General features: G+C 42.5%; 1 protein-coding gene across 1 annotated transcript in view; it reads left to right on the top strand.

Annotated features, from left to right (window-relative positions):
* The window catches only part of IDO2 (indoleamine 2,3-dioxygenase 2), a 56,574-nt gene that overhangs the window by 33,926 nt on the left and 10,005 nt on the right, over positions 1–12,643 (top strand). The window contains exon 8 of the mRNA XM_045997154.1: positions 12,462–12,513. Within this exon, the coding sequence (XP_045853110.1) occupies positions 12,462–12,513 (52 nt within the window). The remainder of the gene's footprint in view (positions 1–12,461; positions 12,514–12,643) is intronic.

Here is a 12,643-nt window from a genome sequence, read left to right as displayed (position 1 = left end):
CAGAGAGGCAGGCAGAGAGAGGAGGGAAGCAGGCTCTCCACTGAGCAGAGAGCCCAACGTGGGGCTCGATCCCAGGACCCTGGGATCATGACCTGAGCCGGAGGCAGAGGCTTTAACCCACTGAGCCACCCAGGCACCCCAATTTCAACTTCTTGTTTTATATTTCAGATTCACATTTCCTCCACTTCCCTGAATTTTAATTTCAAAGCCCCCCTGATCACATCAGGAGGTCTCCTGCCAAACAAGCTCTCCAAACTGAGTGACATGGCTTTTAGCCTTGTCAAGGGACCCCGAGTTTATTACTCAGGACACCAAGACCAGGAGAGGCATTTTGCAGGTGCACTCAGATCATATGAAGGAGTCGAAGTGAGCAGTCTGGAAGCTCCCGTGAGGCCCTCCACCCCATCACAGTGCCCATGGTGAGATGGCACAGCCGTGTCCATCACAGGCTTTCCTGGGGCCCCTTGTCAGAGGCGCTTACTTCTCCAGCCCGGGTCAGCCCCACTGCTCTCTTGACTATCGTCTGTAGGAGGTTTGATGGCCCTTGGAGGTACCAGAGCCACTTCCCTTGTTTCCCCGAAACTTTTCCCACACAGACAATTTCTTTTAAAGGTTTTACCTGTGGTCACTGCAGTGAAATAGACGAATGCATGAGACTGCATTTTCCAACGCGATTCTGACATGCCTGTGGTCTGTGTCCTCGCATGTGATGTGGGCCAGCTCGGGACATGCCTATAACCAACAGCATGTAGCAGAAGTGACCCCATGTGAGCTGAGAACAGGCTAGAGGAGGGGCTGTGACTGCCACGTGGTAGCCAACACGCCAAAATGCCACCCACTCTGGGCCCACGGTGCTGTGAATGAGGGTGTCAGAGCACACAGGGAGACCACAGGTAGCTAACCCCCTTGGCCCCCGGCCCGGGAACGAGTGAGCCCTTGGCATGATCCTAGGTTCCTACCTTCAGATCATCCTCAGTCTTCAGGTCTTCCCACCTGAGGACCCACACACCGCGAAGCAGAGGAAAGCCATTCCCCGTGTCCTGTCCAAATTTCCAACCCACAGAATCCGTGAGCATCATATACTGGCTGTTTAGTGCCACTGGCTTCAGAGTGGTTTCTCATGCAGCCATAGTAAACAGAGAAACGAAATTATAAAAATAACAAATATTAGAAACTGCAAGGTCGACGGAATCACACAGATGTGTTAGTCACTGTGTTTGGCTTACGGTTAATGACTTTCTTCCTGCATGATCAACAGAGATCAGCTGCCCTTCTTCCCTCTGCTTTCTCCCCACAAATGGAGCTCTTCCCAAAATTCTTTCTTTCTGAGCTCAACTTTAGCAAGAGCGGTGGGCTCTACTCTCTTCCTCTGTACGTACCTCACTGTCAGGCAGGACAGCCTGAAAACATGCCCAAGGCAGAGGAGAAGGTACTCTTTAAGACCGCAGTTTTCTTTGCTGAGAACCCTTTGTCCAGCCCACACATGACTTCTACGTCACAGCCTTATAATCCTCATTCTGTTTTCACAGCCTGACTCTTTTTAAGGCAGAAGTCTGTACCAGCACCACACTGATTGCCTGTGCCCACCCCACTGCGTTGTTTGTGCTGCCAGTCGAACCTGGGCACCTGGGGGATCCGGCCTTAGAGCCGCTTTACTTGGTGATTTGCAGAAATCTCAGCCGGTCTGAGTGCTGTGCTCTATTGGAAGGCTAAAATATGTTCAGATTTCCAAGCATCCAGATTACACTGGCGTGTCTTTTGGCATGTTTCTCAGTAGCTCTTGTTTTAAAGAATTAATTTTCTTCTTGGAACAGCTGAGGGATAAATTGTGTTCCAAAAAGCATGGAAATTTTTACCTTGTATTTCCTTCTGCATCAACACAATTTCTAGCCTCCCTGACCGATTGGTAGCTGTTAAGAATTTTTTCCTTAATACTAGAGCAAGGAGTCAAACATTTCCTTCTAACAGTTTGGTATGTGTTTAAATCAGGTTCCTAAATCAGTGAATTGGTGCAAAATGGTAGTGTCAACTTCAGCAACCGTCCCCATCTGATTGGTCCATTTAATTTTGTCTAAGGGCTATTTTTTCCCCCTAATTTGAAAACCCACTTTGTCTAAAACCAATTGGAAACAAAATTCTTGTTTCCAGTTTTATTTTAAATTGAAGCTTGAAAGTGGCGTGTAATTAGGACACTCTTAGATTTGTTGAAAGCATTTTTGATATTTGTATAAAACAATTTGTGATAAAGTTGAATATCCAGGTGCTCACCAAAGAACCGCATAACAACTAAGTTTTGTTTTGTTTTGTTTTGTTTGTAACTGATCTGTTTTCACGCATTTATAGTCAGTAGGAAAGACTGTCTGCATGTTGGGGCAGCTCTGCGCTTTGGGTCTGTAATCTGTAATCAGTAAATTCAGTATCCTAAATTTATGTTTAGGTCTTAAGACTTTCTTGATAAAAGTTCCTCCCCTTCCCTTCACAGCCTACTGGTAGTTCTCTTAACTGACTCCCTGTGCTGTCTGCAGAAGGTTTTACAGTCAGAACCATGTACTGGTGAGATAAGCCTCTGCTGGCAATAAAAGCTGTCCAGCTTAAGGACAGCTTATTCGAAAAAATAAAAAAATAGAAAATAAACTAATTGGAAAATAGATAATTAACCCAGAATTCTTCCTCTAGTAAATACCACGGGATAATAAAACCACTTGCATATTTCTAAAGTTGTCTTCTCTCGTGGATTATTTACACACGGTAATCTGGGTATACCCTGGTCACCTGAGCCACCGTATTTTATCTTAAATCCAATTTTAGTATGTCACTGCATCAAATCTAGAAGCATGCCAACACAAAAACAGTTCTCCAAATAATGAAGAGTCCCATAAGTCTTCACAGAAGACTTACAAGGAAGAATGTACCTTGCATGTCACACATCAAAAATATCCAGAAATATACAATGATGATTATTGAATGATGATTATTGTTGCAGATGGTTAAGATTCACTCAGAATTTGCTTATATATTTATAAATTTTTTTTCTTCTCCCTCTCACTCTCTCCTACCTGGCTTGCGCTTGTCTTCTCTCTCTCAAATAAATAAATGAGATCTTTAAAAAAACAAAACAAAAAAAAACTTTACACTCCACTACACACATTTCTTTTGCCACTAGGATTTCCTCTAGTGAGGGCCTGCTGCTGGCAAACTCTCTCGTCTACCAGTTACCGGATTCACTCCCATTCCTGAAGAGTATTTTTGCTAGCAGCTGTATTCTTTCAGATGTTGAGTAGATCACTATAATTTTGGTTTCCACGGTCACTATCAAGAAGTTAGATGTCAGTCTGTTACTTGTTTGGGGCAACCTATCTTTGCCCCAGCTGCTTGTGAGTTTCTCTTTATGGGTCTGTTTTTCCCATTGTTCCATTTATTATGTGTGGGCTTCACTGTGCTTCTTTAACTGATAGGACTTGTCATTCTGGAAAGTCCTCTTCGGGGTGCCTGGGTGGCTCCGTGGGTTAAGCTTCTGCCTTCAGCTCAGGTCATGATCCCAGGGTCCTGGGATCGAGCCCCGCATCGGGCTCTCTGCTCAGTAGGAAGCCTGCTTCCCCCTCTCTCTCTGCCTGCCTCTCTGCCTACTTGTGATCTCTCTCTCTCTCAAATAAATAAATAAAATTTAAAAAAATAAATAAAATAAAACCTGGAAAGTCCTCTTCGACTAGCTCCTTGCGGTTGTGCCTCGCTATCCTCTGTCTTCCTACCGCAGCTGTGACTCAGGAGGTTAAATCCCGCTCTGCTGTCCTCCAGTCCCTTAAAGCCTCGCTGTTTTATCCCATCTCTTCATTTCTCTGTGCTGCGTTCTGGGATAATTCTTCCGATCTAATTAATTCTCAACTGCTTTCAACTTCAACTGTGGCTTCAACCTGCTGCTGAATACACATATCCGACAGGTTATTGTCTCAGTTCCCAAAGTTGTATTTTATCATCTTCTAACCCATTCTTATTTTACAGTGTTCTGTTCTTCATAGACATTTTCAAGCTTGTTTTTGGTTTTCTTCAGCATACTATGTATGCGTGGTTGTTTTATATTTATATGTGGTGATTCTAATATTGGAAACTTGATTCTTGTTTCTTCCTTGTTATTTCTTTCCCACTGGTTCTCATTGCTGGTGGTCATGCTTTCTTATGTCTGTGCTTGCTTTTTTAGCTTTTCTGTCCCCTACTCCGCTCTCCCAAGTATTGCTCATTGTCTTTGAAACCTTGTTTGTAGGCAGCCTTTTGGAACTGGGGTAAAGAAGTCTAGTTCTTCCTGGTTCTTGAGGACATTAACATTCTGGACTATCTTGAATCAAGTTCAGCAAGTGAGGGCCCAAGTACCAATCAGGCAATTAAATTTAGGCTAAAAATGTGCAAAAAAAAAAAAAAAGTCACAGCTTTGCAGGGACAAGTTTTGTTTGTTTGTTTGTTGTCTTCCTGTTTTGCTCAATGCCAAGGTAGCTCTGATTTTATCTCCTAGGGCAAGCAGTGAGTCGTAGGGTGGGAGCTCTCACACACCCTGATGTTGAGATATAGGTAGATGGGACCCCAAGATTAATTGAGCAGGGTATCCTGTAAAATGTCTCACCATGGCTGGGACCAGGGTCCTACTTATGGCACGTACAGTTCGAAGCCACCAAAACCAAGCCCCGGTGTACCTGGGTTGGCAAACGCCTTCAGGGAAAAGTGGTTTTGCCACTCTAGTTTTCTGCCTCCCTTCTTGGGGGTTCCCACTTTCCCTTAATTTTTTGCTTGTTTGTTCTTTGCTATTTCTTCAGCTCCTCAATGCCTTTAAGATGTTTGCATCTCTTATCCCTCTTTTTGGATTGTTTTTAGTGGAAGGAGCAGTCAGAGTGATGTAGCACTCCATTACCCCAAATGGAAGTCTCTTTCTGGACTATCGTTTGCATGCCTTCCTTTCTCTCTGTTTCCATCACTTGCTTTGGACCTGGGTCTCCTCACCACTTGCCAGGACTCTGCAGCGACCTTCCACAATTATTCTCTCATCTGCCCTTTTCCTAGTTTAATTCATTCTCTACACACAAGCCGGAAGTGCAGGTTCCACCACTCTTACTCCTGAAACTCTTCAGTTTCTCTCCTGGAACAGTGCAGGAAGGTAGCCTCCAGCCACATGTGGCTACTGAACATTTGGAATGTGACCAGTGTGACTGGGGAGATAAATTTTAATTGTATTTTATTTATTTTAAACAACTGAAGTTGGCATTTAAAAACAGAATCAATGTAAAATAGTTTTTTGTTAAAAACAGCTTTATTACAGAATGGTCATATTTCACTTAATTGTTGAAAATTAAGCATCCAAGTTGAAATGTAGTATAAGTTTAAAATACTTTTTTTTAAGATCTTATTAATTTAACTATTTGAGAGAGAGAAGAGAGAGCAAGGGGAGGAGAAAAGGGATATGGGACAAGCAGACTCTGCACTGAGCAGGGAGCCTGAGATCATGACCTGAGGTGAAATCAAGAGTCGTTGGCTTACATGTGGGGTCCAGCCACCCCACGTGTAAAATAAATTTTAAGTCTGTAAGCATATACAGAAAATTTTAAAAACTTATTACAAAAAACACATTAATAAGTTTTATATTGATTATCTTTTGAAATTAAAATATTTAGGGTATTGTGGGTTAACTAAAAGTATTGGTATTAATTTTGCCAACTTTTTTTTAACTTTTGAAATATGAATACTAGAAAATTTTAAATTACATATGCCTGTCACATTACATTCTTATTGCCGGCACTACTTTATCCATTATTGTAAGAATAAGACCAAAATCCTTAATCAGTTCTGCATGACTCAGAATGATCTGACCCCAGAATATTTTAATTTCAATTTATCTTTATTTGACACCATGTTTCCTTTCACTTGTTCTGACACCAGCTTTTAGTTTCTGAAAAGTACTTTTTTTTTCTTTTTTTAAGATTTTATTTATTTATTTGACAGAGAGAGGCACAGTGAGAGAGGGAACACAAGCAGGGAGAATAGGAGAGGGAAAGCTGGCTTCCCTATGAGCGGAGAGTCCAATGTGGGGCTTGATTCCACAACACTGGGATCATGACCTGAGCCGAAGGCAGACGCTTAACGAATGAGCCATCCAGGTGCCCCTTGAAAAGCACTTTTCTCATGAGCATGCTGTGAAGACACACGGATGAGCTGTGTCTTTCCACAGCGTCAGCTTTATCCAGTCCTAAAGCAAAGTTAATCATGGTTGTAAAGCAGGTTCGGGATTCCAAACTCAGTGACAATTCACCAAGTGATTAAACCTGGCTTCTTACTCAGCACCCAGGGCAGGAGAGAGGACAAGTCACACAATGAACAAGATAACAGAAGGGTACAGGCAGTGAAGGTACCAAACCCAAAGTCAGTCTGTGGGCGTGTGTTTGAGATAGAGCCTCGGTCTCATCCGGGTCAGCACTCTGCATTTAACTGCTCTTCAGGTTCCAGCGGTCTTCGCAGGAACAGGGTATCGCCCGGCAATAAGGATCTTGGTTCTGTTCCAAGATCACTGAGATCAATGGGGCAGAGCCTTCGGGGGCAGTTACCTTTTTAAGTGGTGGGACAGAGTGGGGTCACATCTGAGGACTCTGACGGTTTGCTGCCAAAATCCTGACCTTTTGAAAGGGATTTAATCAGTTTGGGGTCTCTGCAGATGTCCTCTGGTTCTTTGTGATCAGTTCTGGGGATCAGCACTATCTCCTAGCTGCAGTACCTGAACAGCTCTTGGTATTGCTTGACACAGGGCCCTGCTTGACACAAGAAATTCCATTTTGCTCTCTACAACTTTCTTCAACTTCAAGTCTAATTTACACAGTATTCCTTCTTCTTCGTACATTCTTTCCTATTCGCTCTCTGCCTGGTTCACTGCTGCTCCCATAAACATCAGGGTTAAGCCCTGGAGTCATCCAGACATATTTAGCCGCTTACCCTCTGCCAACAATGCTACCAAGTCTGGAAAAAGGGGAATGGTCTAGAGCAGTCACAGCCACAGAAGGGATGAACCACAGACATCAAGGAAAAGGACGAAGGATTGGCAGAGTGTAGGTATGATCAGAGCAGAAAGAGGCATCCAGGAAGTAAATATGATTTCAAAACTGTTTAAAAAAAAAAAAAACCACAGTGCCTCTGGCAAAGACTTGTCACTTGGAAGATTGAATCAAGTTCTGCTTGATGGGTTGGTTGGTTTTCAAAGTAAATAGGGACACAGAGGAAGGATGAAGAACTTGCTTCGAGATAGGTCATGCTTAAGGTGATGACAAGACATCCAGCAGAAATATGCGGTTTTGACAGACTTGACATGGAAAACTTGCAGTTTGGTGGTCGTGAGCATCCGATGTACGGTTCTGTTACGCATCTAAAATGTTTTCTCGTAGGGGCAGAGCACCTGCTGTATTACTTCCCTGAGTGGGGCCAGATGAATGTTACTAAAGTAATGTGAAAACACTAGTAATTCCATGTCTGTGCTTTTCCAGCACTGATCCAAAGCAAAGGTTTTCTAGTTTTGCTTTGTGTAAAGACTACTTCTCAGTATAAAATCTAAATCTCTACCCCTGAAAACTTTAACAGCAAGTCTCCTTAGGTTTTCCAAACAAATCAAAAATAATGCTTATGACACAAAATTATTATCAGTGTAAATGAATCAAAAGCAGACAATATATTTCTCTAGAGATTCACTTGGATTTAAAAGAGAAGGATGGGGCGCCTGGGTGGCTCAGTAGGTTAAGCCTCGATCTCAGGGTCCTGGGATCTCAGGGCTCTCTGTTCATCAGAGAGCCTGCTTCCCCCTCTCTCTCTGCCTGCCTCTCTGCCTACTTGTGATTTCTCTCTCTGTGTGTCAAATAAATAAATAAAATCTTTAAAAAAATAAAAAAAATATATAAAAGAGAAGGATGCTTGACCCACAGGTTTTGTGTTTGGCTGAGCACAACCAAGGAAACACTGGAAGATGTCTGGCCAGGCACTAAATGGACCTGCAATTGGCCATCTGGGCAGAAGGTGTAGTCCTTGGTGCCTTTTTCCCACTTTAGTGGCAAGCCACGTGGAAGGAAAAGGAGGAGGTGTAACTCAGGTGTGCTCTAGATCCTCTGTGACACTGGCTTTTAAGAACCATCCTTCTTAGCACCCAGTGCTAAGTGTGTCAGTGGTTACGTGGTTCTCCTACTTCACATGTTAATAAAGCAGGAAGTTTTCTACTTGGTATTTTCTGAACAGTGTTCAGAGTCTGTCACCAAAATATGTTTCCTAGTTGTCTGTTCTTTTTTATGATTTTTATCTCTCTGTTGAAGTTCTCATTTTGTTCATGTGTGGTTCTCGTGATTTCATTGAACTGCCTTTCTGTGTTTTCTTTTTTAAAATTTAAATTCAGTTAATTAACATAAAGTATTATTGGTTTCTGAGGTACAGGTCTGTGTTATGTAATACCCAGTACTCATTACAACACATACCCTCCCCAAAGTCCATCACCCAGTTACCCCATCCCTCCATCCCCCTCCCCTCTAGCAACCCTCAGTTTTCTTATAGTTCACCTAGCTTCCTTAAAACCGATACTTTGAATTAATTTTATCAGGCAAATCACAGGTCTGGTTTCTTTTGGGTCAGTTACTGGAAAGTTATTTTGTTCCTTTGGTGGTATCATGTTTCCTTGCTTTTTTTTTTTTTTTTTTTTTTTTAAATGTTCCACGAAGCTCTGCATTGCTTCAAGAAATATTTGAAGAAGTATTCGCCTCCTCCAGGATTTACCCGCTGGTTTCAGGAGAGAAACACCTTCCATCAGCCCTCGTAGGGATTCCAAGGCTTTCTTAGACCTTCTATGGCGATCTCTGCTCCACACTTCTTGCTCCCTCTTGTGGCAAAATTTCTGTGTGTGCCTTTCGATCCTGCAAAGATCAGCCAGGTGCTGACTGCCTTCCATTTGCCTTCCCTAGGGCAGTGTTCAAGGCTCAAGTTGTGTGCTTTCTCCCCATCCACAGAATCAGCCAGCTTGCTACAGGAGCTCACTAATCTCAACAAAGGCTCACTCTTTCTGCCTTCGGGAGCGCACACAAGGCGCTGGCCACAGGCTGGGTGAGACGCCTGAGCACTAAGGATGTTGGGGTGATCTGCCTGTGAAGCTTTCATAGCATCTCATGGGGGCGTTTCTGAATGGAACCTGTGAGGTGACCAGTATGATCTGCGTCCCTTTAATGCCCCCAGAGCCCTATGTGGCATTCTCCTAGCTCCTCCCCACGCCGTCTCCCCATCTGTGCAGCACACCTCGTGTTCTGGATGCGGTGAGAAGGACGTGGGTCTGTTTGCCAGGATTCCATGCAGCTGGGGGACATGGGCACTCACTCACAGGCTCCCACTTTCCCTCCCGGGAAGAATCACAGCCCTGGAAGGTCGCTGTTAGCACCGAGCCGTGCTGCCTTGTGGACACGGTGATGTGATCCAAGTGCAGTGATCTTACCCTCCTCAGGACACCCAGTTCCGGATCGTTCTGCTCAGCGGTGTGCCGGATGGTGTGCATGATTTCCCGGACTGTCACAAAGCCTCTCTTGTCGACGTATGATTGTCTGAACAGTGTTCTTTGTGGGGCAGACAGTGGAAACTCCTACTCTACTATGATGATGACATCAGTCCAGCAGTCTCTGATTTAACGCGCCTGCGCATGTGTGCGTGCCGGTGCTGGTGGGCGCCCACCGCTCAAGTCTCTATTTTGTGACTGCATGTGTTTCCTTAGGTTTTTAACGGCCTTCTATCTTTTATCCCTTTGTAAGTTTTTTTTGGTACATCCTGGTGGTCTGCTCTTCATGAGTTATATGTGTTGCAAATATTGCGGTTTGTCTCATGACTTTTGAAAACAGAACTTTCTAATTTAAATATAGTCAAGGTATCTGTCGTTTCTCTTGCAGAAGTCTGTCTTTTAGAAGGTCTTGCCTAAGATATTGTTTCATGATCGTAGATCATAAGTATATTTTCCTGCATTTCAAACTGTTGTCTTTCACATTTTGTCCTTAATTCGAGTAATTATTATCTATATGTAACATGATATGGAAATAAATTCAATTTCCTTTTTTTTTAATAATCCCTAATCTGCAATATTGGCATGGTCTTATATTGAATTTTCTGAAATGACTGGCTCTGTTTCCAGGTTCCCAATTAGGGTTGTTGGACAAGCCAGTCCAAATCTTGCCTTCATATTGTTGGCTACTGGCTAAAATTTATCCAGATAGAGAACTCTTTATATTTCTTCTCCTTGATATTGATACTGAGTTATCTTCTCTATTAACATAGATTTCTTCTTTAATTTCTTGAATTTTCTTTAATTTCATTCAAAATTAGAGACTTACGTATCTTCTAGTTTTTTTCTTAAAATAACCTTATATTATTGTGTCTAGTGAATATGGTATCTTTTTTTTAAGATTTTATTTATTTATTCGACAGAGAAAGAGGGAACACAAATAGGCAGAGAGGCAGGCAGAGAGAGAGTGGGATGCAGGTCCCTCCTGTGCAGAGAGCCCGATGCGGGGCTCCATCTCAGGACCCTGAGATCATGACCTGGGCCAAAGACAGAGGCTTAACCCACTGAGCCACCCAGATGCCCCGAATATGGTGTCTTTTGACTTAACTAACTCCTAACTATTTGTTGCTGGTTTATAAAATGAAATTGATATTTGACTATTAACCTTGAACCTAGTACCTTGATAAACACTCTTATTAATTCCAATAATTATTTGCAGATTACTTGGGTTTCCAATGTTAAAATGATGTTATTTAAGAATCGTGTTTTGTTCCTTCATTTATAATACTTATAACTTTTATTTCTTTAAATTTTTTTTTCATACTCTTCTGGCTAGGATTTCTAACACTGTGTTGAATGGAAGTGATGATACTTGTTTTGTTCCACATTTTAAAACACTTATTTTTAATCTTTCAATATTAAGTACAAAATGTACAATAGGCTGTGAATTTCTTTTATCAGTTCAATAATGTTCCCCCTATTCTTAATTGGCTAATTTTTCTGTTTGTTATAATCATAAGTGGATTTTTTTATTAACAGTTTTTTACATTAAAATTATTTTGTATCTATTGACTAATCATTTTACTTTTATGACTATAATGGTCATTGTTGGTGGTCATTGTTGCTTCAGCAAAAATGTGTACGTAATAGCATTTTTGTGGGAACAAAGCACCAGATGGGGAAGACATAGAAACAGGGCCCACATAAAAGTCCAGCACATGGGACATTGTCACAGAAGAGCAGAGAGATTGTGACATCACTCAGGAGCACCAGGAAACGCTGAGGCTAAAGGAAGATATGTGTGGCCTCAGCCTATGGGGTTTCAAAGAACATAGAGATGGAGGAACAGAGAGTAGGTTTGATGGTAGAAAAGGGAATTGATGGTATAGAGATGACATTATTTGGGTCTCAAAAAAAAAAAAAAGATGTTTTTGGGGATGTTTTGTTTTGTTTGTTTAATTTTTTTTTTTTATTTATTTGACAGAGCAAGATAGAACAAGCAGGGATAGTGGCAGAGGGAGAAGCAGACTCCCCGCTGAGCAGGGTGCCCGAAGTGGGGCTTGATCCCAGGACCCCAGAATAATGACCTGAGGCAAAGGCAGCCGCTTGAGCCACCCAGGCACCCCTGTTTTGGTTTTTGGGGGGTTTTGTTTTATTTGTTTTTGTTTTGTTTTGTTCTGTTTTTCTTTCTTTTTTTTTCCCTCAAAGAGAAACGAGGAAACAGGAATCCAGGTGAGAGAAATATGCCAGGTCACAAAGGGGCCCTATTATGCGGAGAAGAAGGAACAGTCTTCAAAAGTTAATGAAAAGAAATGTAGTACAAATGCGAGGACATGTTTCTTTAAACCCAAGTTAGTAAACTAGTGGAATCAGTTAACCCCACGCATTGGCTTAGAGGCAAACTAGCTGCACACACTAAGGAATGAAGTTCCAGGAACCTATACCAGACCTGGAGTAGCAGCCCCCCAGCAGGACACTCTCCCCTCTGTCCTTTGTTGCCTGCCTGTGCAGAACTTTGCTTGAGCACTGATGACTTTAGTTTTCCTCTATTGTGAAAGCCTTGGGAGAGATGACTCTTTTTTTCTGCTTTTCTTCTACTTCCTACGTTCTCTCAAATATCACTGTTTAAAAATATTAATTTTTTAAAGATGGCCTTGACCTCTCCTTTTGTTGTTATGAAGTTCAGAAAAGGGAAGTGCCACAAATAGAAAGGGGCAGCATTTGGAACAGTTTAAAAGTTCTGTAAGTGCCAGGGAGGGGCCACAGAAGAGAACATTCCATCCCCCTCCTGCTGCTGTCTTCCTTCCAGGTTTCCATGAAGATCAGATAGAGGAGGCGACCCCAGGAGAGCAGCAGGACCCAGGCACATGTAACCAATTGCTTTTTTTTGCCTGTAGTAAAGTTCACATTTTGATTGCTTCTCCAGATTATGTGGATCCAGACATATTTTATGCAGTCATCCGGATCTTTCTCTCTGGGTAAGTACAGTTCAACCGTTTTCCTGCATGCATCCTCTGTAACATACTCCAAACTTAGGAGAGGAGACAGAAGCTTCCTGGAGCAAGAAACACACCAAGAAACCCTTGCTGGCAAAGTGATCATTTGGAT

This window comes from Meles meles, chromosome 2 (assembly GCF_922984935.1).
Source record: "Meles meles chromosome 2, mMelMel3.1 paternal haplotype, whole genome shotgun sequence".
Lineage (NCBI taxonomy): Eukaryota > Metazoa > Chordata > Mammalia > Carnivora > Mustelidae > Meles > Meles meles.
Note: the sequence above shows the minus strand (reverse complement) of the source record. Positions and strands in the feature narration are given on the sequence as shown.